Source organism: Guyanagaster necrorhizus, assembly GCF_019112545.1.
Source record: "Guyanagaster necrorhizus MCA 3950 unplaced genomic scaffold BT62scaffold_3, whole genome shotgun sequence".
NCBI classification, from domain to species: Eukaryota; Fungi; Basidiomycota; class Agaricomycetes; order Agaricales; family Physalacriaceae; genus Guyanagaster; species Guyanagaster necrorhizus.
Window position 1 is genome coordinate 945902 of NW_025064882.1, and position 27965 is coordinate 973866.

At 46.7% G+C, this 27965-nt stretch overlaps 10 protein-coding genes across 10 annotated transcripts; 6 read left to right on the forward strand and 4 right to left on the reverse strand.

Moving 5' to 3' along the window:
• The first annotated feature begins 539 nt into the window (after positions 1-539).
• Positions 540-3779, forward strand: BT62DRAFT_926800 (Rho GTPase activation protein). The gene is made up of 10 exons (XM_043185115.1): positions 540-882; positions 946-1079; positions 1136-1576; positions 1633-1872; positions 1925-2077; positions 2128-2283; positions 2337-2441; positions 2490-3205; positions 3264-3390; positions 3441-3779. Exons 1-10 carry the CDS (start codon positions 738-740, stop codon positions 3534-3536), a joined length of 2313 nt encoding a protein of 770 aa, XP_043044642.1. The 5' UTR covers positions 540-737; the 3' UTR covers positions 3537-3779.
• A 360-nt stretch (positions 3780-4139) lies between these two features.
• BT62DRAFT_978037 (acid protease) lies at positions 4140-7494 on the forward strand (the record flags this gene model as incomplete). The annotated part of the gene is made up of 12 exons (XM_043189318.1): positions 4140-4371; positions 4420-4488; positions 4547-4648; positions 4699-4761; positions 4848-4981; positions 5030-5106; positions 5155-5188; positions 5237-5288; positions 5344-5398; positions 5452-5576; positions 5698-6140; positions 7435-7494. 12 exons carry the CDS (start codon positions 4140-4142, stop codon positions 7492-7494), a joined length of 1446 nt encoding a protein of 481 aa, XP_043044643.1.
• Positions 7495-7849: 355 nt separating this feature from the next.
• Positions 7850-9438, forward strand: BT62DRAFT_830202 (ATP-dependent DNA helicase; the record flags this gene model as incomplete). The annotated part of the gene is made up of 6 exons (XM_043182400.1): positions 7850-8347; positions 8403-8804; positions 8857-8899; positions 8940-8982; positions 9033-9091; positions 9137-9438. Coding segments are annotated over 6 exons (1347 nt in total), but the record flags the coding sequence as incomplete, so codon positions are not given.
• Positions 9439-9855: 417 nt separating this feature from the next.
• BT62DRAFT_926801 (tyrosine tRNA ligase) lies at positions 9856-11596 on the reverse strand. Its single transcript, XM_043185116.1, has 7 exons — positions 11470-11596; positions 11402-11422; positions 11290-11351; positions 11219-11237; positions 10829-11169; positions 10187-10774; positions 9856-10137 (listed from the first exon to the last, which is right to left on the reverse strand). Exons 1-7 carry the CDS (start codon positions 11576-11578, stop codon positions 10021-10023), a joined length of 1257 nt encoding a protein of 418 aa, XP_043044645.1. The 5' UTR covers positions 11579-11596; the 3' UTR covers positions 9856-10020.
• Positions 11597-11668: 72 nt separating this feature from the next.
• BT62DRAFT_960776 (DnaJ-domain-containing protein) lies at positions 11669-13472 on the forward strand. The gene is made up of 12 exons (XM_043188573.1): positions 11669-11806; positions 11856-11975; positions 12031-12056; positions 12108-12137; positions 12190-12268; positions 12324-12390; positions 12446-12467; positions 12521-12640; positions 12695-13003; positions 13055-13136; positions 13182-13304; positions 13356-13472. The coding sequence occupies exons 1-12, from the start codon at positions 11728-11730 to the stop codon at positions 13403-13405; spliced, it is 1107 nt and encodes a 368-aa protein (XP_043044646.1). The 5' UTR covers positions 11669-11727; the 3' UTR covers positions 13406-13472.
• Positions 13473-14506: 1034 nt separating this feature from the next.
• On the forward strand, positions 14507-15575 carry BT62DRAFT_401412 (uncharacterized protein). The gene is made up of 4 exons (XM_043180792.1): positions 14507-14697; positions 14749-14950; positions 15005-15204; positions 15257-15575. The coding sequence occupies exons 1-4, from the start codon at positions 14619-14621 to the stop codon at positions 15394-15396; spliced, it is 621 nt and encodes a 206-aa protein (XP_043044647.1). The 5' UTR covers positions 14507-14618; the 3' UTR covers positions 15397-15575.
• An 11-nt stretch (positions 15576-15586) lies between these two features.
• On the reverse strand, positions 15587-18672 carry BT62DRAFT_941855 (Cullin-domain-containing protein). The gene is made up of 12 exons (XM_043187807.1): positions 18583-18672; positions 18508-18536; positions 18435-18449; positions 18035-18385; positions 17652-17984; positions 17098-17598; positions 16955-17044; positions 16623-16907; positions 16275-16568; positions 15965-16225; positions 15780-15917; positions 15587-15725 (listed from the first exon to the last, which is right to left on the reverse strand). Exons 1-12 carry the CDS (start codon positions 18590-18592, stop codon positions 15672-15674), a joined length of 2361 nt encoding a protein of 786 aa, XP_043044648.1. The 5' UTR covers positions 18593-18672; the 3' UTR covers positions 15587-15671.
• Positions 18673-18773: 101 nt separating this feature from the next.
• Positions 18774-22964, reverse strand: BT62DRAFT_926804 (ARM repeat-containing protein). Its single transcript, XM_043185117.1, has 13 exons — positions 22623-22964; positions 22349-22452; positions 21874-22299; positions 21500-21819; positions 21303-21443; positions 21084-21248; positions 20861-21035; positions 20549-20807; positions 19949-20501; positions 19748-19900; positions 19508-19691; positions 19183-19451; positions 18774-19129 (listed from the first exon to the last, which is right to left on the reverse strand). The coding sequence occupies exons 1-13, from the start codon at positions 22856-22858 to the stop codon at positions 18920-18922; spliced, it is 3195 nt and encodes a 1064-aa protein (XP_043044649.1). The 5' UTR covers positions 22859-22964; the 3' UTR covers positions 18774-18919.
• Positions 22965-23238: 274 nt separating this feature from the next.
• Positions 23239-25199, reverse strand: BT62DRAFT_926806 (uncharacterized protein). The gene is made up of 5 exons (XM_043185118.1): positions 25084-25199; positions 24593-25026; positions 24289-24544; positions 23573-24239; positions 23239-23526 (listed from the first exon to the last, which is right to left on the reverse strand). The coding sequence occupies exons 1-5, from the start codon at positions 25171-25173 to the stop codon at positions 23396-23398; spliced, it is 1578 nt and encodes a 525-aa protein (XP_043044650.1). The 5' UTR covers positions 25174-25199; the 3' UTR covers positions 23239-23395.
• BT62DRAFT_401561 (uncharacterized protein) lies at positions 25147-27872 on the forward strand. The gene is made up of 4 exons (XM_043180794.1): positions 25147-25486; positions 25541-26237; positions 26287-26645; positions 26702-27872. The coding sequence occupies exons 1-4, from the start codon at positions 25350-25352 to the stop codon at positions 27594-27596; spliced, it is 2088 nt and encodes a 695-aa protein (XP_043044651.1). The 5' UTR covers positions 25147-25349; the 3' UTR covers positions 27597-27872.
• The last annotated feature ends 93 nt before the right edge of the window (positions 27873-27965 follow it).

The following is a 27965-nucleotide window of genomic DNA, read 5'->3' on the forward strand; positions in this document are numbered from 1 at the left end:
CCGTATATGCAGCGGATGTACTTCTGTAAAGATTGTTTCGGAAAGCGTGCCGGCGGCGTCCCGTCGCCAATGCATATATAGCATCAAAGATGAAACAAGAGCAACCGATCGCAAGTATCTGAGGCGTCTTGCAAACATGTCTTAAAAGTAGGATCGTTTATTGAATGGCATTAAGATAGAAAGATGGAATCGGAGTCGCATTGGACATGAGCAGAATAACTGAAATAGATTCTGCACATGAGGCGACTGGCTCACAGATACGAGTTCGGCGAGTATATAATAAAAGGCGAATTCGCCAGGCTACTACTAGCTCAGAGAGCGATATCTTCCTTCCTGCACTGGCAGACAGGAATAAGTATTCATCGTAACATCTTAAACCAGTACATGATGCATGATGAGGAAGCAACTACTCAGAAACAAGACTGCCGCGAGTCGTTGACGGCGGTATCATCGAAATAAGCGCTGGAAGACAATAATGTACCGATTGCCGGCATTTTGCGATTGCGATGTTGACAGGTGTGTGGCTGTGCTTGCGGCGAGGACACTCATATTCATCGTTCTCCATTGTCTTGATACCCAAACCCCTCGTTTCTCCTCATTTTTTTGAAGTACTTTTGCTGTTGCAGGTTCACAGGCACTGGCGCTGCTTTTGTCATCCCGATTACTCCAATCGCATCACGCAAACAGCACTTGTTCAGCTTCCAATATTCTTATTCATTTTTTCTTAAACGACCATCATGTCCTATCCTGACCAACCCGGATCACCTGGTAGCATGTCTGGGAGGCGGCATACCAATCGAAACACCAATCGCTACAGCGTAACAGCGCTCTTTAGCATGGCTGCTGAGCAGGATGTTGAAGTCGAGGATGAATTGGCCAGAGGTGCGTAGTCTAAGGTCCACCTCATTTCCAGCTATAAAATGTCACTTACAACTGTTTGAACAGCTCAGAAGCGTCTTCGCGACTTGAAAGGCAAAATTTCTGCGCAGTCCAAGAAGAACTTTGTCCTCGAGCGTGACGTGCGATATCTTGACTCTCGGATCGCCTTATTGATACAGAATCGGATGGCTTTGGATGAGGTGTGTACCATCTGTTCTCACAATGCCCTTGCTGCTTCAATGAGAATTTTATCCAGCAACGTGAAGTCGAGAGAACCTTAGAAGAAGTGGATCCCACCGAAGGACACTACCCAGACGACCGAAGGCTACAGCAATATTCCAACCTTTTTTTCCTCCTTCAGTCAGAGCCTCGACACATCGCCGCTCTCTGTCGTCTTGTCAGTCTGTCTGAGATTGATACCCTCCTTCAAACGGTCATGTTTACGCTGTACGGCAACCAATATGAAAGCAGAGAAGAGCATCTCCTGTTAACGATGTTCCAATCGGTTCTCTCTGCGCAGTTCGAGACTGCCACAGAGTTTGGCTCTCTCCTTCGCGCCAATACCCCTGTCTCTCGAATGATGACTACTTATACCCGGCGGGGTCCAGGACAGAGCTATCTCAAGAGCGTTCTCGCGGAACGTATCAATAGCTTGATTGAGCATAAAGATCTCAATCTGGAAATCAATCCTGTCAAGGTCATTTCCGTTCTCTCTTCTCTGGACATCGCTGACATTTGTTTGACTGTGTGCAGGTTTACGAACAAATGATCAACCAAATCGAAGAAGAGACTGGGTCCCTTCCGCCAAATCTTCCCCGCGGCGTGGCCCCGGAAGTTGCTGCCGAAAATCTTGATGTTCAAGCGATCATTGCACCGCGCTTAACAATGCTCATGGAGATTGCCAACAGTTTTCTTTTAACCATTATCGAGAGCCTAGAGAGTGTTCCTTACGGTATTCGCTGGATCTGTAAACAGATCCGAAGTCTAACACGGGTGAGTGAACTTATTCCCTACAATATCACAGCTAAGTCTGCTGTGCAATTAGCGAAAATATCCTGAGGCAACTGATTACGCTATCTGCTCCTTAATCGGCGGATTTTTCTTCCTTCGATTCATCAATCCTGCAATCGTAACGCCGCAAGCATATATGCTTGTTGAAGGAGTTCCGGCGAAGCATCCAAGGCGGACATTGACGTTGGTTAGTTCGACTGGAATGCTTTTTGCTGTTGCTCCTTAATATCTGTTTAGATTGCAAAGATGCTGCAAAATCTGGCAAACAAGCCGTCGTATGCCAAGGAAGTCTACATGATGACTCTTAATCCTTTCGTCGAAAACAACAAAGCCCGTATCAACCAGTTTTTGAACAATCTTTGTGAAGTAGGCGACTTCTTTGATACACTTGAGGTATACGTGGCTCTTGCGGCTAATTTTAAGCATCTGACTCACCGTTTTTGCAGATGGATCAATACATGGCGCTGTCCAAGAAAGATTTGATGATTCACATCACTATGAACGAACTGTACAATACGCATTCTCTTATCCTGCAACATGTCGAAACACTGGTACGGCGCATTTCTTGATACTGCAGGAAGCCATTAACCGTCTATCAGTCGCCTAACGATAAGCACCACCTCCGCATCTTGACTGACGAACTTGGTCCCGCGCCGCCCCAGGTTCCCCGCAAAGAGAATCGAACCATCGAACTTAATCTATATAGCCGTTGGGAGACGCCCGTTCAAGATATTCAAAGCGCGTTGATGGATACGGTGTCGTCAAGTGACATGCTATACATGGAAACGAAATCGATCTTTGTCCAACTCATTCGATCGATACCTCACGCTGTTGAGAAACAACCATACAATCTAGCTGCTATTGCGGAACGTGCTGCGACGACCAAAGATGCCACTCTCGTACGGAAAGGCATCAAAGTCAAGGAGATGCTGCGGGAGTTGGAAGAACAGAAAATCGTTGAACAGGCCGATGGTTACAAACTCATGCAGGATGAAGTTGCGGCCGAACTCGTTCATCTAGGCAATTTGCGAGAGAAAGTCCTCTTGGAGACGAAGTCATTGGAGGCTGTCTACAAGACGATTTGCGACCACAACAATTACATGCGCTCACAGCTAGAGCAGTATAAAGCTTATCTTCAGAACGTACGGTTGACTGCGTCAAAAGACAAGGGCAGCAGTACTGGAGTAGGCGTCCTCACCGTCGGAGGCAAGGAGAAGAAACCGGCTAAGGCTGTTGTTTTGGGGCCGTATAGATTCACTCATGCGCAACTCGAGAAAGAGGGTATCATAGTTGAGAGCAATGTACCCGATAATCGGTCAGTGGCCATCAAATCTGTCTTTTACGTTTCGCTTACGTCGGCTTTCACTGGTTAGACGACCCAATATCTATTTCAATATAACATCACCTACACCAGGGACATTTATTATCGCTCTCCACTACAAGGGTAGAGAGAGAGCAATCCTCGAGATGGACCTTAAGATTGATGATCTACTTGAGAAGGTTTGCACACATCTTCAATGGTAGTTCTAGACAATGACATTCTTCCACAGCAAAAGGATAATAAGCACCTTCTGGATTTGGAGTATGTTCAATTGAATGTCCCTAAAGTGCTTGGCCTTCTGAAGAAGGTATTTGCCAAGCGATGACTGTTATACGCTTTTTATTCTATCCTTAAACTTTCGTTCTTGTTCATATTTTTACTGTGGTTCTCATATGCTCTTCTTATATATCTTGTTTTCTTTTTTGGCGGGATATCGTTGACCATCTTTTCCCGTCAGATGTACTAGTCTCCCTGTACTACAGGTACTAAAACTTCTTGTCGATTACTCTGTAACATCAAAAACTTAGGAATTGTATATTCTATGCGCTGATCGGCTATTTTGCCGCACGGTTTCCGCCGCCCTGACAGTTTCATCAGGACTGCGGACTTATTTGAGTATGGCAGTGTTTTCCCACCTGCATCTCCCCTTTGTTTTATACCTAAATTACTTCCGGAACTTTGCTTTTCATTTCGGATGTATACCAAGTCTTGGTAGTCCATAATGTGGTCTGCCTTCACGACCCGTGTCTGGGTCTTTGTTTTCACTCAAGCGGTCACTGTTGCTGCTCGGTATGCGGCCAGATCTGAACCATTCATCCTTCCTCTTCAATCGTATGCTCGTCGAGACGACAATGTCAATGGCGCACATGCTGGCATCACCGCCGTCGGCATGGCCAGTACTACTCAGTATGTCAATTGGTTATGTGTCATGAATCTCGCTCAACAGAACAGAGCATATTTTGCCCTCCTCAACGTTGGTGCGACGACCTTTCGGGTAGCACTAGATACCGCATCCGCAGATTTATGGCTAGTATCTACTCAATGCACCACGGACGTCTGCAAAGCTGTTCCACGCTACCCCTTGCAATACGAGAGTGGTACTTTCGTTTCGGTCAACAACAACTCAACAACATTCAGTGTCAGTTATTCAGATGGAACTGGTACGTTACGCTTTGTTGCACTATAGCTCTACCTTCACCTCTGTGTAGGCGCTGAAGGCTTCGTCGCGAAAGAAACCGTTCAGCTAGCCAATCTGACGGTCTCGAATCAAGTCTTTGGTTGGTTCAGTTTCTTTTGAAACGTCAGATATACTTAGGTCACGAATGACTTTGATAGGCCTGATGACTTCGTCGAATGTAACACTTTCCGACGATATCAGTGGCATATTCGGACTTGGTTTTCCTCGACTCTCTAGTGTTTCTAGCACCGTTACGAATTGTATGTCTTTTTAATCTATATACCAGTGTCTAAATGACCATATCATTTAGCTACGCCTTTTTTCGTCCAGCTGGCGCAGCAAGGCGTCTTGAATTATCCCGTGTTCGGCTTGAGTCTCACTCGCAATGACACAGGCTCGCTTTCTATAGGCACGATACTCCGCCATCTTATCAACAATTTTTTTATAACCGCTTCTTAGGCGCTATTGATTCATCTGTCGTCACCAACGTTACCGATGTCGGCTGGCATAAGGTCGTAGAATTCGCACCTATTGGCACGACGAGCAATGTATCCAGTTACCTGCAATGGGCCATCCCTCTGGATAGTTTCGCGGTATGAGTGGACTTTTCATGTATTCTTAAACCCTCAACAAGTCGTCAGGTCAACGGATCGTCTTTGGTGCCCTCGCCGACATACCCAAACATAACGAATAACGCGTCTCTGGCAATGTTTGATGTGTAAGCCTTACTTACCTCTGCTATAGTCAGACAACTCAATCACCGCAGTGGAAACAATGGTATTTATGGACCTTATCCAGATGTAAGCCCGAACTAGTTCCGATATGTCAAGTCCTCAATCGTATGACAGGTATCGCGTCTATTTGCTGCGATTAGTGGTTCGCGACTGGTTGACACCAATCGTGAGTTTCATGAACACCTGGTCATAGCTATCAACATGAAACTTTCGCGTTTCAGTAGGATTATGGGCTATACCCTGTGATACGCTGGTTCCTATATCCTTTACTTTTGGGTACGCCGTTTATTTTTTCTGTACTGGTCTTCATGTCTGACAGAATTGTTCAGGGAACAGACTCTTACCCTTCAGCCTACTGATTATCTTATCGGGCCCGCTTCTGATAATCCGGATCTCTGTTTGTCTTGGCCGGGCGCCACGTCGCCTAGCCCGGATGGCATTGATTGGCAGATGGGTAGGTATTTTTTTCCGTCGCTAACGCTCACTGTAACTATTTATCCCTTTACAGGGGTACCTTTCCTGAGAACCGTTTACGCCGCCTTCAGGTAAAGTGCATTGTTATAGCTGTTGATGAGAATACGTCTTATCACTGTTTAGCTACGGGATCAATACCAAGGAGCCGCCCATGATAGGATTCTATCCACTTAAAAACGCCACTAATACCACGGAGTCCGCAGCGTTGATCTCGTCATTCCTTTCTTCTGCATCGGCCACAGTGGCTACAACATTACCGAACTCTCTCCTATCAACGCCCACCTACACGACACCACCTTATACCTTCAACTCGTCATTCAGTGCACCCACAGGCGGAATTGTTTCTACCGAGCTCGCCAACAGCACATACAGCCCCATATTCGCGGAATATGCCACCAATATATCAGCAATGCCTACAATAGCTCCAACAAATGCATTGGAAACATATATTATAACCGACACCTCTGGTGTCGTTACTACTATTACTTCCACAGCGTCGATAGCTTCTGTTACGCTTGGTATTCCACCCGGCTGGATTTCTGGCGTGGCCCCACTCCATACTCCATTACTGAGGACACGCTTGCTTTGTTTCTTGTTGCCTGTAGCTTTATTATACATATCGGACCATCTATTCTTATAGGCTTTGTAATTTATAAATCGCATCCTCACCTTCCTGAAAACAGGATCGAAGTTATCGACATTGGCTCAGCCCGGGATTTGCCGACATATCTACAAGAACTAAAACATCTCACTTCCGTTAGATCTGTAGCAATCTTAGTTATTATTTAGCCTAGCAAGACGGTTATTATTATTTACTTATCATTAAAGACGAATGCTAGTGTCACGTGTAATTAAACACGTCGCCGCGTTCCTGTTCCTCCCGACGCGTTGCTTGTGTTACTGGTCACGCAGTTACGTCACGGCAGATGCTTTTCCGTTCTTTCATGTCTGGTCCAAAGAACAACCTCCAAGATGTTCTTCGGAAACGCTCCAGCAATTCTTCAACGCTGGGTTCTAATGCTTTACCTTCAAGACCTAAGTCGTCCACCAGTGTACGTCGCGCGGCTCTGGTTTAACCCTAGCATTGACGTTACTTCAACTCGACATAGAGTTCGAAATTCAAGCCTGCCACAGGATCATCCTCATATTCGGTGTCAAGTACAGGTGTGTTCCGCTTGCTCCTCAGTCCCTTTTCTCAGTTTTTTTGTAGTACACAGAGTGCCTTCCCTACCATCTTTCTCTACACCGGGATTTGGGAAATCAAAGATTGGCCCTCTGAACCACGTTCAGGTGGAACGACAAACGGATATCCCAGAGGTCACTTACGTAATTCAGGATGTTTCCTCTCCAGGCATTAAGCGCGCTGCGATCACAGAAACACACTCTATGAAGCGGTCTAAAATTGTAGAGTCCAACAAGGAGAATGTGGCACATTCAAGCGTCAATCCCATTCTGGAACCGGATGGGGTCAAATCCAACATAAAGCGCGTACCACGCTCTCTGCCCTCCGCACCAGATAACAATGAGGATGCGCCCTGGCTGGATATGGACTTGGATGGGGATTTCGACCCGAATCCCTTTTCTCGAGTAGAAAAGGATTTTAGAACGTTATTAGAACCATTCAAATCATCGTCATCTTCCCATTCTGAAAATGCATCTGTACGAATATTTGCGCCTTTCTGTACCTAAAATTCTGACGTAATATTGGCAGAAATCACTCCCAGCTCTGGCAAAGATGTTGATCTATAACGAGGCGATGCACAAAGAAAACGCGATAGCGATAGATGATTATTACCATCGCGTTCACGATGAAAGTGTCGACATAATCACTTTGGAAGCCATTCGGTAGGTTTCCTATGTCAATATCTCTGTTCATCTATGTTCTTCCAAGTTTCTGATATCCCGCTTAGTGACCTCTTGTCCAGGCGTATAGAAAGTATCCGGGAACTCGTTGCCACTGTCAAGACTAGTAAAGACGTTGGAGACGACTCTGAGGCCTCCATATCCTCTCCTTATTTCCAAAGCAGCCGTGCTGTAGCAAGTTCGGAAATGAGCTTGCCGCCCGATTCATCTTACGACTCATCGAGAATATCTAGCCGCTCTGCGGCAGCCCCATCAGACTCTTCTCTAGTAATTGACGATAACGACGACGCATTATGGGACGACTTCGAGGATTTGCCCGAATCCGGCGAAGCGGATGATTCCCTCATCCCCGATCCAGCTACCGAGACCGGTGACCCGGCCTTAGAGGTATTGAAGCAAAGCCCGTATCATAAAGAGGTTACGCACAAACTTAAGAGCGTATATGGCCTCCAGGGTTTCCGACAGAATCAGCTAGCAGCAGTAATCGCTGCTATGGAAGGCAGGGACGTCTTTGTACTCATGCCAACTGGTGGAGGAAAAAGCTTATGCTATCAACTACCTGCTGTCTGTTCAGGTGGCCGAACTAAAGGTGTCACCTTCGTTGTGTCACCTCTCAGGTCTCTCATGCAGAATCAAGTTGACGCTTTGAAAGAGAAGGGTGTCGACGTGTTGCGGTGGAGCCCCGGGTCCAGTGATACCAAGGATATTTTTCAGCGCCTTAGAGGGGCGGTGAAGCCAAACCTCGTGTATATAACACCAGAGAAGCTGAAGGAAAGTGGCTCCGTACAAACTATCTTATCGGACCTATACGACCGTGGACAGCTTGCACGGTTTGTGATCGATGAAGCTCATTGCATCACAACGTGGGGTAAAGACTTCCGAGCAGCGGTGAGTGTATGAACATATCATATTAATGGTATTGAATGTAAGTTATCCGTCTCAGTATGAATCATTGGGCTCACTCCGTCGCAACTACCCAAACGTTCCCATAATGGCTTTGACGGCCACTGCCAATCAGAAGATGATCGACGATATCTTAGCCAAATTACAGCTCAAAGACACAGCTCTGTTCTCTCAATCCTTCAATCGTACAAACCTCAACTACGTAATTACACCCAAGAAGAAGAACATGATCAACGAAATCTACAGATATGTACAGGAGAATCATCGTGGTCAAACCGGCATAATCTATTGTCTTTCCAGAGATAAGTGCGAAAAGATTGCTAGGGAGCTTCAGAAGAAAGGGCTAAGTGCACAACACTATCATGCGAAGATGGACGAGTCAGATAAGGAAAGAATACAAGTTGGGTGGCAAACGGGTCGATGCCACATCATTGTTGCAACGGTAAGTGGTGGGTCTGTTCTGACCCCTCCTGTCGCTAAAACACGGCTTATAGATCGCCTTTGGAATGGGCATCGATAAACCCGACGGCAAGCACAGTCATTGAAATGTTTTTCTGAGTTTGACAAGCTTTTGCAGTCCGGTTCGTCATCCATCATGATATGCCTACGAGTCTCGACGGGTTAATCTCTTGCTCTCAAATTCTGTACTTCTGATTGACCAACTCATCAGATACTATCAACAAACTGGACGTGCAGGTCGCGATGGTTTGCCTGCAGATTGTATACTGTGTACGTTACATGCCTTTTCTCCGAAATGTGCTCATATATAGGCAGATTATTCGTATGGCGACTTCCACAACGCAAAGACGATGATCACCAAGAACTGCGAAGAACGAGGCTCTACCCGTGAGCAAATAGAAAATGCCATCCAGGAAGTGAGAGAGGTCATGCAATATTGCGAAAACGATTCTGAATGTCGGCGCGTCCATCTTCTTCAATTTTTCGGGGAGAAATTTGACGTTAAAAACTGTCGGCGTCGATGCAATAACTGCGCCAACCGGGAGGCCATGGAATCATACAACATGACGAAAGAGGCTCACGATGCAATCGAGCTTGTCAGGTCTCTTGAAAACGACAGCGTAACCTTGGATCAGTGTCGCTCGATCTTCAGAGGCTCGGAACGTGCCAATCTCCAGAGATTCGACCATTCACTGCGTGGTGCTGGTAGTCATTTGAGTCAGGAACTCGTTGAACATCTCTTTGCAAAGCTGATCTTCCTGGACGTGTTCACGGAGGTGTCTCTGCCAAACGCAGGCGGATGGCACATTCAGTATCTACGGGTTAGTTTCCTTTGCGGTCATTAAAACTATATTAACCTCTTTTATTAGATGGGGCAAGGCGTCAATGCATTTTTACGATTAGAGTCCTATAGCATCAACTTCAGACCAAAAGTCATGAAGAAAGTGAGCAACAAACTTGTTCGCAAAGGGACGGGGAGATCAAGATCCAGAACATGACTGACTAATGTTTGCTGTTATTCTTATTACCTGTGTATGATTGCATATATCTGGTGCAATTTGTGATTTCATTGCAATTCTGGGAGTGGCTCATCGGCCCAAAGTCTACAGTAGCATGCAACAGGCTCGTGGTTATACAAACGACATCTTTCGACTTCTATCCTCCTGTAGTTTCTTAATGATATCGACTATGTGCCTACGCTATAATGCGGGTGTGCCTGCGGGTTGGCCGTTTGCCGTCGGCTCGCTCGTAGGCACTTGCTCCACAGGCTGGGCGTTCTTTCCCTTACCAGGAGGCGGTGGATGGTACACTTTTTCCTGTAGGAGTTCTGTATTTCATAGTTACATTTGTTTCGATGAGGCACACCTTTTTCTTCTTTTTCTCTGGCTTGGCATTGGGATCGGGATAAGCCAGCTTCTCGATCTTCTGCCACTCGTCATTCTCCTGGAAACTCTTCCGGATGGGATTCAGGAGCTCATTGATTGCAGCTGCGACGGAGGACTTCAAGTCCTTGGGATGAAGGGCCTTAGACGCAAAGTCAGCCTTCATGTCTATGTAACTGGCGTAGTGAGTTGGTCCGCCGAATTTAGCGTCACGGTCGATTGTGAATAACGTGCCCTCGGGAGCATCAGGTGTTGTGAACAATGGTGAGGTTTCTGATGTGCCTTCCGCACCTTCTTTTAGCCTGTCTCGTCGCAGTTCGCTGATAGGAAACAGGACTGCCTCTGTGAATGCTAAAACGCCATTATCCTCAACGTTCCCTTCCTCACAAAATGCCGCTTTGATCTTTTTCCGGACAAGCTCAGGAGAGTCGAGGAAATCGATCTTCGAGTTGGGATCTGATGAGGACATTTTGCCTCCAGCAAGACCGGGAACCATAGCATTCATGAGGTGTGCACGCTTCGCGTAACCTAGTCTGGGTAGGTAAAGCTCCGCAAAGGTGAAGATTTTCCGCTAAGTGGATCAGCCTAAGTCGGGGATGGATACAAACGGTGCACCCATACTTACCTGATCGATACCACCGAATTGGAAGTCAACTCCCAAGTACTGCTCATCGAGAGCCTGGAGGCCGGGGTATAAAAGACCACTAAGCAGAGGGCTCTCTACCTGTTTCACAACCTCGGCACCGGCCTTTTTTGCGTCATGTTCGGTGACTGTAGCACAAAGCTTGTAATTGTCAAGATTGTACTCCTTTGTTAATTGGTACGACGACCCTTCGACGAATCGCAATTTCGATACGGGTATGCCCAAAGACTTGAATACAGCAAGGAGAATGAATTGATAGTATTTTGTCCGATAGGCGACGAGTTCTAGAGGTGCCTTGAGATTGTCGAGGAAAGCGTGTACATCTGAATGACAATCAGCCCAAAATACGGGTTGATGAAACATATGCCATACCAGCCAGGAGAATGGTGACCTTGAAATCAAACATGAGAGATCTATTAAAGATCGAACGCGGGGGAACATACCTCGACGTCTGCTCTCAAGAAATCAGATATCTTGGTCAAGGGCACGAAATATCCCAGATGAGCTGATGAAAGGTGAATCACTTATTCGATTACCGGAGGCCACAACACTCACGTCGTCCTGTGGGCGCGGTCCCTAGTCTCATCAGAAATGGTAGAAGCCGGAAGGACATCGCTGCTCACCCCAGTAGCATTTAGGTGAACGTCCATCCGCAAGAATTGATTTAATGAGGTCGCCGCCAAGAACCTCCTGAAGACGCCTGGTAATGAGTTCGTACTTTTCGTCCGCCATGTGAGTCACAAAAAGAAATAGCAAATTACAATCATTTTGATCAAGAAAATAATTTTGTGGATCTTCACGTGATCAAAATAGATACGTGTCCCGGGAACGATATTGTGGTCAGGCATTACATCTTCTTCCGTGTCTTCTTCCTTGTTGTCATGTTCTCAGTCTTAGGGCTCACGATTATCCTACTCTCTTCCTTTGCCCTTGCCGCCGACCTCTATAAAGTACTAGACCGTATGTCCCAACCTGTCTCCTGCATTGTGCCTAATAATGTTCCCCCTAGTACATAAATCCGCGTCAGACAAGGACATACGGCATGCCTACAAGAAACTGAGCAGGAAATTTCATCCGGACAAAAACAAAGATTCCGATGCGGAGGACAGATTCGTTGAGATAGCTCACGGTGCGTCTCTCGTCTCTGCGCAAGCCTTCCACGTATTTATGCTCCATCGGGATAGCCTACGAAGTTCTCTCGGATCCAAACGTGCGTTCCACCTTGCTCCTTGACCCTGGACAGATCGCTCACTTCTTGCAGAAACGCCAAATATATGACCGACACGGCGAGGTAATCAAACTCCTTCATTAAGCCTCTTATGTCGCGTTCAATCTGCTCTTAGGAAGGATTAAAGGCCCATGAAGGAGGCCAGGGTCAAGCAAATCCATTCGACGTGTTTTCGAGCTTCTTTGGTGGAGGATGTGAGTAACGATCTAAATGTTTCAATCTCTCTGCTCAAATGGACGTTCCTTATAGATCCATCAAGTCAAGTACGTCGTGGCCCGACATCTGTAACCGAATTTGAAGTAGACCTCGCTGATATGTGCGTTCGTAAATGTAAACCACGACAGAATTTATCTAATTGTTCCTTTCCACAGATACACGGGCCAAAGCATAGATGCAAGTATTTCCCTGTGGACCTGTTTGACGCGTCACACTTAATAACGTAATAGTTCATGATCAAGAAGCGGATATTGTGCGACCATTGTAGAGGATCGGGCGCTGCAACAGATGGCGACATACATACATGTTCGGGATGTGGGGGTTCCGGTGTGAAACTCGTCAAGCAGCAGGTGTGCCCAGCTATCACGCTCTTTAAATCTGTATGATCGATCCTTCGGTGACAGATTTTCCCGGGAATGTTTGCACAGAGCCAGACAACATGTAATGAATGTGGTGGGCGAGGCAAGGTTATTGCACGTAAATGCCCTCATTGCGACGGTCATAAAGTCACGGATCACACTGCGCATTATACGCTTGAGGTTACCCCTGGCATGCCGGAGGGGCACGAAGTGGTGTTTGAAGGTGAAGGTGACGAGAGTCCGGACTGGGAAGCAGGAGATGTCGTTTTGAGAGTGAGAAGCCGCAAGAGCAAGGGTGGTTGGAGGCGAAAGGAAACAAGTCTGTACTGGAAGGAAACCATTGGTATTGATGAGGTTCGATCTAACTTACCCTGTCCTTTTCTCAACCCGGTAACAGTCCACCAGGCGCTCTTAGGCTTTGATCGAAACCTAACTCATCTAGACGGTCATATTGTTAGGCTACAGCGCAAAGGTGTAACGCAGCCAGGTAAGTCACCGTCGATGCACCTCTTCATCTTTTGACGGATGTTAGGCTTTGTTGAGGTCATCGAGGGAGAAGGTATGCCACGATTCGAGAACCGTCATCTTCACGGAGACCTATTCGTAGAATACAATGTGGTCCTACCAAAACAGCTTTCTCCGCAGCTTCGGAAAAGTGAGCATCATCACCATCTACAATGGCGAAGTTTGCTTACCTGTGTAACAGAATTAATGGAAGCATTCGCGTCTGCTGGTTCAACGCATGACGAGCTATAGAGTGCATTATAGACCTCTACCATTGTATTCCTAACGCGCTGCAATCTATCCTTATTGATCCCACCTCAGCTCACATCTCCAGCAGCCAAAGTGATCGTTATCAGCAAAGCACAGAAACGAAATGACTCTCAATAAAACTGATAGATCGTCAGTATCTCCATTGAAGATAGGCAGGTCTCTTTTTTCCCCTATCCATTAGTACGCCAAGGTTCAGTGACTCCGAGTCGGCTTTCTCCGAGTAAAGAGCTTGTAAGTATGCACTCGTCATCCAAATTGGTCAGTTTTCTACACTATGAGCAACTTATACGTGAATAAATCAGACGAAAATCGTTGGCAACACATCGAGTTCCGGTAAGAAGGATCCGGAGACGGAAAAGAGAACGTGGTGGGTCTATATTCAATCTATAAATATTTGATCAGATCTCCGAGATGCCATTCGAGGTAGTTGCTAAGTAACTGGGTGGAAACGTGATTCGTCCGACAACGTGTATTCTATATCTTGGCTTTCACCTGACTCAAGGTTGGGAAATTTGGCGCTTTTCTAGCCTTTCATCAAGTTGTGACGAATACTTCCGCTCTCTGCCCGAGAACGCCACGGTGCCGTAGGTGACTCACCTGTCGCTGCAAACATGAATTAGTAGCATCAAGTAGGTGTGCGACTGATTTTCGATTCTCGACTTTCGACGAAAGGATCGATCACATTATCACTGCTTTAGGCAGCCAAATGAAAGCTCAGTAAGTGCTTTCTACGAAATATTCCCAGCAGTCACGCTATTACTAACGTCCCGCGTCCCACGGTCCCAGTAATTCACCCGTTCAGTTACCAAGGAAGGATCAACGAGTACACCCTTCCAACTTCCAGCGGGGTTGGCGGGCTCAGACTTGTATACAAACTGTGATCTCCATGGATACCCATTATATTCTGTGCCAAGAGAATTTGGCCTTGGTATTTAAGACAGTGAGAGACGAACCATGAAAATAAGCACATCCGTTCCAGCCCAGCCTCGCTTTAAATTTGGCCTGGTTGCCTTGCAGCAGTCGGTTTCCCTCCTTCTCTCCTTTCGTTCATTCGTCTTCTCTCTTTTGGCCCCGGTCGGCTTTCTGATTGCTCTAGGTAAGTCGAACTTTATTGCAGAGCAAACTCCTTAATCACTAGCGCCATGTAGGTAGCAGATCCATCTTTTTCTATTAACTTCGTCTTCGTTTTTTTGCCATGTTTGCTCCCTTTGTCCTGGTCCTAGCTTTGGCATCTGTTGTCCTCAGTAGTCCTTTGTGGCAGCGACGCGAGATTCGTAGGTTCTGAATTATTCTGAACTTGCACGATCCTTATGAATTGTCTCTAGGTCGCAACGCCGATGTGTCATTGAGTAATTGGGGTGGTTTCCAGTCCTTGAACGGGTTCGATGATTTCAATGGTGTTGGTAACTTTGACGGATCCAATAATGTTCAAACCGTTGTGGTCCAGGAGGAACAGACCGTCTGCGAAGTCCAGAGTATTGAAGTCATCCAACAAAAACTAGTTGTTCTTCGGGAGATGGTAAAGAAGTAAGCTGCGACGTATTCCTTACCAAGTCATGACTTACCACATAATCGGAGCAGAGTCATTACGGAGCAAATCTGCGAAGTAGAGGTTCAGACCATCGTCCTTGAACAGTTCTCCTCTGGCATTGGCAGCTTCAGCAGCGACTTGCTCCGCCAATCTGGCCGGCAGGTTGGATTTGATAGCAATGTTGCTAGCAAGATTTCTCAGCTGGTCAATGAAGATGGCTCGCTCAGTTCTTCCGACCTTGGCTTCTCAGGTATTATTCTGTTTTCTCCTGTTTAAATCGAATATCTAAGACGGCACATTAGGTAGTGATGTAGGCAATAATACGGTAGTGGCGGCAGGATCCAACTGGAACAACACTACTTCGCCGTCTTCTGTGCAGAGTGCTTTAACAGCAGCCCAGGCAGCTGCAGGTTTTGTATCTCTTCCCTCTCAGACTGCGTGAGCGCACTCATTTGTTACACAATTTCCCCCCTATAATGGTATTGGATGTTGCCTTATATATCGTGGACTATTCCTGGTCACCTCCTTTTACTCTTGGATCCGATATATACTCGTGTATATAATGTTTCCCTTTTCCAAATTGAAGACAGAGCAGGCACGAGATACCCTTACGACATACATTGGACACGATGAAAGGTTAGGTCAGCGACCGGCTCACGGTTGGAAAGTTTATTATACAGTACAGGTTTGAGATACAGTGACGATGGATGGTGTGATTTATGCTAAATAATTGTACGACTTACGATCCTCGCATCGTTCCAGATACTCTCGCTTCATGAAGAATCAACCACTACGACAACTACATAAATGGAAAGTAGTCCTCACCTCAATCAAACCCTCAATCCGCTTCTTGATATCCAAAGGATTGGGTTGGAATCGGCCAGCCAGAAGAGGTGTCACTTCATTGACGAGTTCGTTGTGCGTCATGTGCTTCCGCAGTTTCATCACGCGTACGATGCATGCCTTAGAACCACATTAGTAGAGGATGTCGACCAGTGTTACGCACATACCTCAGTCTGATGACGTCGCTCTTCATCAATCCGATCTCGCGTTTCTCTCCTCTCGCTTGAAGTTTCTACTTTCGAAGAGACGGTGCTGATTTTGATCTTTTGAAGTTGAGAAGTGAAATCTGAATTGAAACAAAAAGAGTCGGAGGTGTCAACGTCACGACCCGGTGGGTGCTTCTTCAGGATCTTGAATTTGGCACAAGCCAAGGATTGCAAGTGACGTTTGAGATCGGTGTGATCTATTGCCGTCAACTCTTGAATTTCCTGTCGGAAATCCATAATCTAGTTCCTGAAGATAAGAAGATGTTCATACCTTGTAAGAAAGAAAATCGTCATCTTTCACATCTTCAAAGAGAAGCAGAATGACCAGAGCAAACGTCGAAACATTGAGGTCATGTTTCCGTTGCTTGAACTTGACCCGTACATCCGCATTTCCGAGGGAGTATTGCCATGTTAACCGTCTTCCAGAATGCCGCGACAGATAAAATTGCTCGAACTGTTTGCATGTTTTGTTCATTTGCTGCGGTATCGTACAAGGTGAATTGGAATGGGTCATTGGCCAAAACGTTGCTGTCATCACAGTAACAGATAACTCGATGCAGGGTTTCTGTATACAAGATGAGATCAGGACGTTGCCCAAGAATACTGCAATCTTACGCACGGAAATACCAGGTTTTTGCAGATAGTTCCTGAATTCGTTCATAGTGTCAATCGACACCTTCATGTCATTGAACATGCCCTCCAGTTTCTGCGTGAACTGATAGCCGCACTCAACCTTGAGTTTCGCCAACATCCCACGTTCGGCATCATCCGATACGGACCGTTTAAGAAGGAGCCGTTTGGCCAAATGACCCTTGTAATACCGCTCAAATACATCTTTCTCTCCAAGGAATCGGAACACTGTGATGGTCTTATCAAGGACAAGATCCACCTCTGTATCGGTTTTCTGGCGAGAACTTCAGCCGTTGTCAATGGTAAGAGAAGTTGGATTACCCCTTTTAACCCCCTCCTTAGATGATCATCAATGAAGAGGGAGATGAACTCCGAACACCTGCTGTTAACATTCACGAAGGATCCAAAAGCCTAAAACCAAGAATCAGCGGATAGAGAACTTAAAGAGATTTAAATAATTCTACCTCGTTCAGAGCACTCTCAAGATCCCTGTCACTACCAAATGCGCTTTTCCATACAATATCGAACTTGTCTTTAAGATCAAGCACATCCTGGACCCATTTGAGAGCGAGACCCAATGTCTGTACACCTGAAGCGGCAGGCTTGGATTTCCCTTTCCCTTTCCCGTTAGAATTATCTCCTTGAGCGTCGTCTTGTTCATCCCAATCGACGCTCAATGAAGATTGATTTATATCACGCCCGCGTCGGGAAATAGAGTCCTTGAGAGCACGCTTCAGACAAGTCATTCCTGTAGGCACCATCGAGTACAGCCGGAACAGCCTTGCCACGTCTTCTATCTTGTCTGTATCGATCATGACATCCAAACCAGAGTTCTCCATAGAGATGACATTGCCCAAATGTGCTGTCAAGAGGCAGTCCTGAAGTATTTGGCGTAACGGCAAAGCGGTTTGTGACGATAGATAGTGATGTGCACGGGATTCCTCTGCCTGTAAGGCATTTTCTACCTTGAGGAAGCTGAGTGATAAAGTCATTAACGAGACAAGAAAACGGAACACACGCGACGCAGATACTCGGGAGCATCACATGAAATAAGTAACCTTTTTCCCTCTGCTTCATAGAACGAACGACTCTTCTTCAAAAGAGCGGGCTCTAGATCCTCCTTGTATACGGTAGGTCCGCCCGCAGAAGTCTGCAAAGTGAGGAAAACATCGACACAGCCCTTGACGGCGGAACGATTGATAGTGTATCCCTCGCGCTCAAATTCGATTTGGGTTAATATCGCTGTTATGACATGCTCTTTTATCGGCGGGCGAAAGATATGTTCTAAGAACAACGTAAGACCAGTTTCCCAAGTTTCTGGTACCTCGGCAGCTTTAGTGTACACGCGATCCTGCGATGTTTGTGAAGCAATGATCAACGCTGACCGTAGTAATGACTTACCATATACTTGAGTATCTGCCCCAATTTCGACATATTGCCTAGATGGTCGTCCCATATGCTTTTTAATGCTTTCAAGAGCATTTCGGCCTCGTTACTCTTCTGCAGAGATTCCTGGCTCGCGCCCGAAGGAAAGACTGGCGCAACCTGCTCTCTTAAAAGATATTCCAGGTTCTCTGATATGAGAGATTTGACGCCCTTGTATAGCATTTCCCCTTGGCGGTAGAGGACCATATTGTAGGCGAAACGGTGATTCTCCTCGAATGAAAGGTTGCAGGCATTGTGGTTCTGGATCTCTTTGATGTTCTTGGACAATTCTGACCATGTCTGCTGCGCAGAAAACTCTGGGCCATGCTGAGAAAGAATCAGCTGAGTCGTATCATGAATCGATGGATGAATGTACCCGACGTGGCGCTACCTTTGAGGAGGGAGAATAGCTTAGATTCTTTCTCGACCATTGGCAAAGGGACACGTACGATCCTAACTCTTCCTCCGAGTCGCCGTGCTGCAGGGCATCAATACACATGATCCAAATAGCTTTGAACACGCACTTGTCGTCATGGCAGAAAGCAAGAATAGATTCACAGGAAGCAACTACTAGCCGCGGTGACCATGAATGAAGGCTGTTATTTCCCAGCTACCGATCGATGACGCAGCGTTGTCGGCTGCTTCGGACTTCACATGTTAATAAATTATCATCTGAGTTCTCCTTTCCGGAAACATGATAATGTTTAATGCGCATGCAAACAGTACATGTGTAAAGCATGAATATGAATAATGGCACAATACATGTGGCAGCTTTGTATCGATAACATAATGGTAGATAATGCGAAACGAATTGACGGAAAAGCAAAAGAAAGAACAGTAAGAATATAAATCTAGCAAATGCTATGGGTTTGAACGTGAGGAACGAACAAAATCTGTAAAGTATTTTCGGAAACCTCTGGCATCAAGATCCCGCAATTTGGTAGTGAAGTCAAGGGCCATCTCTGATGGCCAATTTTGTGAGGGGAGAAAGACGGTCAAGAGATAATCGTAAGCCTCAGATCCTCGTGTTCTAGTGACAGTATGCAGGAAGTTGGCAACTTCTTGCAAGACCTGGCGATAAAATTGAAACCTGTGTATTAAGAAGCGAGTCCACAAAGACATACCAGCGTAACTTGACCATCCTTAACATTTAGATCTGGTGCAGCAGGCACGCGGAAGGCAGTCGGGATAAGTCTTTCATACACAAATCTTTCGAACCCTGGCAAAGATTCCACAGATTCATTGCCGATTGTGGCTGCCTGACCAGGGGCGGCCCAGATCGTCACACAACGACTCAGAAAATTAAAAGCGGACTTTTGGCTAGGAGGGTCCGAGGCATCTTCAGCAATGCCAATCATGGATTGCATCAGCGACTCAAATGTAGGATTATTTCCTGACGAAGGAAACAATGAGCAAGAGTTACAGTTTCCTGCCACACCATGCGCTCACGTTCTGAGATGAGGACTCTGTGCAGCTTCGAAGAGACAACGCTATTGAGCAGAGCCAAATATGCCTTCTTAGTTTCCAGGTGTGCCCGTTGGCCATCCGGATCGCCTATTGGTTGTGTCAATATATTGCCGATGTGCCCACTCAACGGGCCAATGAGCTCATCGAGCACAGCAAACATATCACTCTGAATGAACGGATTCATGAAGCCATAGATGTTACTAGATAGAAGAGACGACGAACCTGAAGTTTGTAAATCAACAGGCCGATGAAGTTCACAAAATCAACCAGTTCTGTTGGTTGGAAATGGACAAGTAGATTGCCCATGAGAGTAGGGATATAGTGTGTTACACCAGGTCCAGCAGCCGCTAAAATCCGGGCGAAAGCGAACCGCGTCTGTTTAATAGCTGAGTAAATGTTTTAAAACAACATATGAACACCCACCGCATCGCGAACAATTCTAAAGACGTTCATGTTTTCTAAACATACCAGGATGGCTTGGGCTACTTGCGTGAAAACATCCAACGATGGCAAAACATACCCGGGAGGAGTTGGTGAGGGATAGTCAGGATAACCTTTGGCAATGGTACCAAGGGCCATGATGATATGATGGGTGGTGACGATAGGTCCTATATCCTGAGTCCCCTCGCAAGCCCGAAGACTGTCCGACAAGTTATCCATCAGCGGCTTTACGAAGGACAACAAATGTGCTGCAGGCTGATCTAAACTCTTGGCAGATAATGAGCAAAGGATTCCGACTGCTTCGTAGAGGAAAAGTTGGGAATCGAACGCAGGATCTCTTGCTGCATCAGTCAAAATATCCGTTTCCACATCATCAGGTTCTGGAATATGAATCTGTATAGGAAGCAGATCCCGGATGCTGTGAGTGAGCGTGGTACAGATGTCTGGTGGTACATCGTTTTTAGTTTCCTTGATGAATCGGGAGAACAAATAGGAGAGGCGTGATCGAAATGCTTGATTGGAATTGCGAAGACCCCTGAATGGCGGTAAAAAAATGGCTCAGACGACGTTGTTCAGACTCACCGCGTATCTACCATGGCCTCAAGGGTTGGCAAAATACACTCTTTGCGTACTTTGAAGAAGTCTGTGTATCGAGTCACTGTTTCGAAGAATTGCAGAGCTACTGTGCGATGTGGGTAACCCGACAAGCCCGATTGTACCAAGGCCAATAATAACTGCCCGTGAGTGGTCAAGGTATACACCGAGTAGTTAGTGCCTTTCCTTTTCTCCTTGTCTATGACAGAGGGAGTATGACAGAAGGCGGCACGACCTTTCCCTCCGCCTACATTACAACTATTTAGCATTGTCAGTCATCCGTGATTCAAAGGGCTTTACTTTTGTTGACCTCTCCGAAGATGTATACCATGTAAATGCCTAGTTCGGCTTCGTACCACTCCATGACTACGCCATTTTGATAGGCGGACATCGTGTTCAGCGCCAAAGTGCGTACTGAGTCGGTAACCAGGTCCTGATCGATAATTAACACAGAGTCCATGAAATTGCGTAATTCCTATAGTTCCTTGTCAGTGAAAAGTATGATGATTAGCAAAATGCATGCCCTGCGAAGTTTCTCAAACTCGGCATTGTCATCTTCGTCCAGATCATCAGGATCAGCTTCAGAATCCCATTTCATCTTTGTTAAGATAACTTGTAGAAGAGACGAGAGGAAGGAGCGTTTTGATTCATCGATAGGATCTGAAGAGACTTTTCGACTGCGCTTGTACTGTAAAAAAAATTGTCAGTGGTTTCGTAGAAAAGGCAAGAGTGGTAGTCATACATTTGCAAGAATAGCCTGAAGGAGAGGAAATACAGTGGAGGACGTATCGTCATATTCATCAGACATAAATCGAAGCAGGACCGGTAAACATTGAGAGAGGTAGTCGGTAGCCTCAGAACGCACTTGTCCGTTGGGACAATCCTATTGGTGACGATGAGAGCTGGTGTCAGATTGAAGGAGATTGAGAGAGTACGGACCTCTAATTTTGTTAATTCTAAGCCAAATACGTTGAATAGTTTTCCCAAAGACTCCCGGTACGATTCTTCACCCTCGTCGGTTTCCGAGCCTCTTTCCAGTTGCTGCTGTCGAGTCTTGGCTTCGAGAGCATCTATGACCTGTCCCAAAGAGAGGACTTTAATGAGTTGAAGCTTGTCGCCAGGTTCTTTAAGCCCTTTCGCGACGATGCGTAGCAATGCCACACAAGTAGCTAGTCGGATTGGTAACGACGGATCAGCCAACAGTGCGAACAGAAGAGGCACAGTGGTTGGCGTGATTGTCAAATTAATATCAATCCACCCTGTATATGCCAACATTAAGACCGTAAAAACTGGAGGTATAGTTTGTCACGCACCCACATAGGATCCGAATGTTCTGATACCCCAGTCTACAACTTCAGTAACCTCATCTAGTTCCCGATTTGCAGAAGAACCCTGATCCTTGCGAATGTTTACCATCCTCTCCGATCCTTCAGCCACTATAGTTAAGACCGCCTCATTAATCCTCACTGCGTCTCTCTCCCTTACAGCATCTCTGACGCGACTGTCCCGCGTTGCTCGTATAGTAGTGTACTGTCGGGCAGCTTTTATCAGCTGATCTGCAACCTCGCCTGAGATTTCTAGTACGATATGAAAGAAGAGGAGGGAGATATGTCGATTATAAGAAGATGATTCCGAAGATCGTATAAGTGTGAATATATCAGCGAAAAATGTTGGCCATTGTTCCATATAGGTGCAGAGAAAGAATAGCGTCAAAGTGTGCGAGAACTTGTTGCGAAGGACTAGCATAAAATTTAGCAGAGCAAGGGAAGAAGAAAGCCGTCGACGCACAAGAAGCACTGGATTCTGACGACCCATAGACATACTCGGATTGAATGTAGGATACCAGAGTTTGTTGCAATGTCTGGAATGTTTCCTGATCCAAGGGTTCAAACCTGGAAGCAAGTCATAAGTCAATCAGCCACACAACAGTCAATGTAACGAATTAAAGTTCTTCAGAACACATTGTACTCTTCTGAGCATGCGCTTCTTCGTAAACAACAATCTTGGGGTATTGGCGAGGTACAAGAGAAGTTTGCTGGAGAAATGCAGATGCCCCACTCACCGACTCTCCAAGAACGCATCCAACACACGCAAGGCAAAGAAACGAGCCTGCGCCGGGTATTTTCGAACCCTTTCAGAGGTGGCGTCGACAAATAGGGATAGAGCGATTCGCCAAGTCTCTGTGGCGTTTTGTTCGATAGTAGAAAGATAGGCCAAAGCCTCTGGATGCAACGGAGTTTGTGCAGGATCAGATGCGACTGTAATTGCTTGCACGACCCTATCGATTTCTTGCTCCATGTCCAAAACAAAAGAGCGAGGACGTTAAGTGAGCCTTGAAACACGCGAGACAATGCTCAGCAGAAGGACAGAGACAAGGATATTGCAGAATTAGAACACAAATGGATCTCCAAAAGATCGATTTCATTGGTACAAGCTCATCACGTGCGACTGAAATCTGAGATCTTCCCGAATAAGTCAATTTTCAATGCATCGTCACTACATAAGTAGCTCTCACACGACCCTGCGACATACTACCACATAATTCAGAAAGCAAATATTTGTTGTCTTCAGAATACATCCTCGTGCCGGCATGTCTCTATAAGGTGTTCTTGACCAACGCGATCACGTTCTCACAGCTTAGCCCCGGGCCCGGGACGCTTGAGCAACTTCAGAGTCTAGACAAGGACATTTAAAGGTTGTCGATAGTTTCGTTAATGAACAGGTATATCAATTTTGATGACGCTGTGAAAGTGATGGTAACTCCGGGACCGCAAACCTCCCTCTCTGCTAAATCAAACCAGACCGCAACTCCTACCATGTTTCTCTGCGACTCTGTCAAGATTTGGCGCAGCATTTTGTCCGATGACTGCCCTGTTGGTCGAAGTTAAAAGACACGTACGGGAAAGGTGGCTGTACAGGGGTCGTGGCGCATCTTGCAGGTCCGCTCCGAATTGATCTCACACTAGCTTTGAGTGGTGTCAGCATGCAAGACGGGGAAGCATAAACACACACACAAGTAGAGAATGTACAACTCTCCTGTATGGAGCCCGAGACAAACGCGTCCAGTACTTTCTTCGAAGGCCAACGATTGGCATGAAAAGATCTCAAACGGCAAAACTAGATGCGAAGGAAGCAGCCTTTCAACAATTGTCGATCCTTTTTGTTCTGGAGAGAAGGTGCCCTTCATTAGCGTGAACACGTCGGTGTCCCAACGACGTTCCAGCCATACTGCTCGTCGGCCAGTGGTTCCGATACAGACAATATCAGACATGGCACTAGCTGGAGTGGGGAATACATGCACAGGCACGGCGCCATGGGATCTGGGACACAGCGCACCCTTTTCTGAAGGAAAGGAGAACACCGACGCGGTTCCTGGACGGTGTAGTGATCCCGCGGAACCATGGAACGATAAGGCTGTCATACGTGGAAAATTGTGGCTCAGATATCCATCTGAAAGAGTATAATCTGAATCCGCCGGAACATCGTCCGTTTCATATTCTGCAATATACTGGTTGAATGTGTCCAAATCATTCGTGGGGCTGCTGCTTTGGTAAAGACCAGATAGTCTGGCTATCACCGGAGATAAATCATAGATACGGACGACGAGACGTTCGTGAAGTTTCATCCCAGCGATCACCATGTGGCGCGGGAAGAGCCTAAAGTGAACATGGCTGAAATGCTTCTTGAAATCAGTTTTCGAGGGAAGCGCGGAATGACATACACCATACCTCTGGAAGCTTGGGGCTTATTGTTACTTGGCTCCCTGTTTTGATGCTGAGAACAATGAAACGATATGTCGGCGGATTAAATATATTTTCAAAATACGCAATCGCAACGACGACGATGTCCCCGTATATCTGGACTTCACTCGGGGTTCCCTCAGATTTGGCCTGAGAGATCTGACTCATAAGGCGAGGGCAATGGGTCATCGGATGCTCGCCATCCGCGTCGCTCTCAAGCGTGATGGAATATACTCTGACCTTGCTGTTTTATCGATAAGTAGAATCTAGGTGAAAGCGATTGATGCCTCACGTCGTTCGAATACCATCCATGAGAATGGCAACAATAGCATCACGACCGTCATTCTGCATGGACGCAGCAAAGGTCGTAGCGGACGGCACGTCCATCGAAAGATGACGTCGTTCTCTGTCCGGTACACCAATATACCAAACAGAGAGGCATAACACGCTTGTGGGGGCACGAGACAGGGTAATTAACCACTGAGATCCTAGAAATTGTATTCGGACGACGATACCGCCGTGCATGATGTGGCACATCTTTCTGAGTCGCGAAGCATGTCTGCGCCAGTTGCGCTCAAGACGTAAACCTCGAACCCAAGCTCGATGGAGCTCCGGACCGGAAATTAAGTGTATGTCCTTGCCAGAAGGAACGTCCAATGGTAGGTGGACATTTATTTGGTGCCAAACATAATCCGTCGAGCCCAATGCGTGAAGGACACGACATGTCTGCGTGTCATTATTACTGAATGACAAATCTTTGGATTACCAGGAACAGCCACGCACCTGGATCAGAGAAAGCAAGTCTTCGACAGAAACCCGAGCGAAAATAGCTAATAAGACATCTTCCGGGAGTGTAAGAAGGAAGGAGATCATGGAAGTCGTGAACGAAGAGTAGTCGGACAACAAGTTCAAACGTTATCTGATAAAAGCACGAAATTCTTAGATAAGATAAGATTAAGATCGGATTATCACGGCAACGTTGCCGGGTCTGCCGAAGGTTACTCATTTGGCCTCCCCGTTGCCTTTCAGCTTCCCTGCTCCTAACCACCATGAACGATACCTCTCTTTGCAGCGACGCTACTTACGATATATCAGATTATCCTCAATCTCCTGGAGTGTCTGAGGATAGCCTCTCTGACTCTGACTGGCTCGACATCGCCAGCAATCGCGAGTCCGATGACAATGAGTCAGTATCGTCCCAGGACAGTGATCACAATGAGGTACCGATACCTCTCTCCAGACGCTCCTCCATGAGCATCGGTAGCTCCAGAGATGGCGAAGTAGATGCTTGGGAAGGCTTTGTTGATGATAGCTCTGATGAAGGTCATTTCAACGAATTCGAGTCGATAGGGGCAGTGGCGGACGGTCCAATCATGGGACCCCTCCTCGATTCAGAAGGGGAGGAGCAGCGTGTCAGAGAGGCCTTAGATCAAAGCATGATAAGCACATTGGGTGCCTCTCGAAGCAGCTCACGTCCCTCTACTGTTCACAGCTCCCTCCGAGACCTGAAGCTGTCTTTTCCCGATCCCCTTACCAGTTCTCATGAACAATTGAGCGGTTCATACGACAACGTGTCTTCGTCAAACCACGAGTTACTTTCCTTGGAGGCTGAAGAAGCTTGTACTGAAGCCATTGTGAATGACTCGTTGCCCGTCGTGGATCCAGGCCTGTTACCCACACCCGAGAGTCCTACAGACACCCGAGATATTGATTTTGGTGATGTGGACTATGACATTTTTTTGTATGGCTCTTCGTCCACTGTCAAGTGGACCGTAGTCCACGACTTGCTGCGAAAGGCTTCCGCTGGAGCCGGCATCAGTCTCACTTCCATTGATCATACGGCCTTAGGCTCTGTGCAATTGCTTCATTTCTCTATTGCGGAGTCCGCAGATATCTTCAAGTCAGTCGCTATTTACGACAGAACTGGTCAAGATATTGTGCGTATTTCTCATTTCTTTTGTTGACACTAACATCAATACGTCGTAGCCGAGTTCGGAGACTTCTTCGAACCGGCCTTCTCTTGGGATTTTTTATCTTCCTTGCGCATCCTTCTCTTTTCTTCCTTTGCATACTTTTCATCTCCCTGTTGCTGCACCTCTTCCGGGCGAAGATAGGGTCGGCCCGGATGTTCTTGACCGCGCAGAATCTGCATGGTCTGAACTACGTATACCGGCCGAGAAGGTTCTACATGTGCAGAAGGGCTCACGTTCTCCAGTCCTCTGCATGGAAGAAATTTCACGGCTTTCTGCTGTTGATGTGTGCAATGGCATGAGACAGATCACTGCCAAGAAGCGTCAAGGCAAAGGACTGTCCGAACATTTTACCTCCGTCCACGCAGTCACGTTGTATGTCAATTCTCTCCTAATGTTAATATCATCTAGGCTCTAATTCCCGTCTCTAGTTTTGCGCTTCTGTCCTTAATCATCGGATTCACCGTCAATACTGTGTTTAGCTCAGCTGTGCCAACTCCAACCGCCAGAACGCATACTCCTGCGCCCTTCTTGAATGCATTTACCAACCAATCCTCCTCGCTCTCCCTGCGCCTTTCTACAAGCATTGCGGTTGTTCCTCAGTCTGCGTCACTGTCTTTGTGCAGTCGAGGTTCCACTGTTATCTCAGCCAGTGGTAGCACATCGCTGGGACGGATTGCTCAGGCCGCCGATTCTACCCCAGCTATTAAGCACAATGACCCATCTGATGAGTGCGATTGCAAGCCTCTCAGCTGGTCTGAGAGAATGGGGTTATCAAAGGATGTTGTCATCCGTTCGCCACCACCTGTTACACTGCCCATCGTGGCGCCCAAAGAACTGTCCAAGTCAGCCGAATCATTTGCATCGCTCAGCATTCGTGCCGTGGATTCGCTTTCGCTGATCTTGGATTCTACCATGAAGGCATTGATCGAGGCCGTCCAACACGATTTGAAGGAACTGATGGAGGCGATTGATGAGCTTTCCCGAGCGATCAGACGGCAAACAGATACCATCTTTGACAAATCCAAATCAACATCTCAGGTTGTGCGGGAGGCTGTCAAACACCGTCATGAGAGAGCGAAGGATAAAGCGAAGGAATTGAAGGAGTTCGGAGGCCAATTAATATCATATGCAGGAGACACACTGATGGGACGGACGCGAGTCGCGCAACAGAAAGCTCATAAGTTGAAGGAGAACATGTTGGCTTCGGAGACGTGGCGAATATACCAGAAATCCCGTGGTCATTGGAAATCGACTTTGACGCAAGGTACAGTGGCACAGGAGAGGTCTGAGGAAGGTAAGAGAACGTTATTTAGACGTTCCTGATTTGTGGTTCCTTTCATTTACATACGGTAAGAAATGTTCTAGTACTTGTATATCATCACCATGCATCAGCACAATATATGAGTATGGCTATGGCTATGTCAGGGTGTATCTTGTGAGCGGCTTTCGCTCTGATTAGACAGGCAGAATGTTGCATTTTTGTTCTGGACTGGTAGAGTCAGGGGGCCATCATTGGATGATGTTGATGAGCGGGCAAGCTAAAGTCGAAATAGTGACGGATGGAACGGAGATTTTCTGCTCACGATTGATGCGGGGGGCAGGGCAGGGTATAGATTCGGTCCTATCACGTCGTAGAGATTTGTGCGCGCAGCTTTTATTGTCGCGGCTCCGGTCTTAGCCTCCGTGATTATG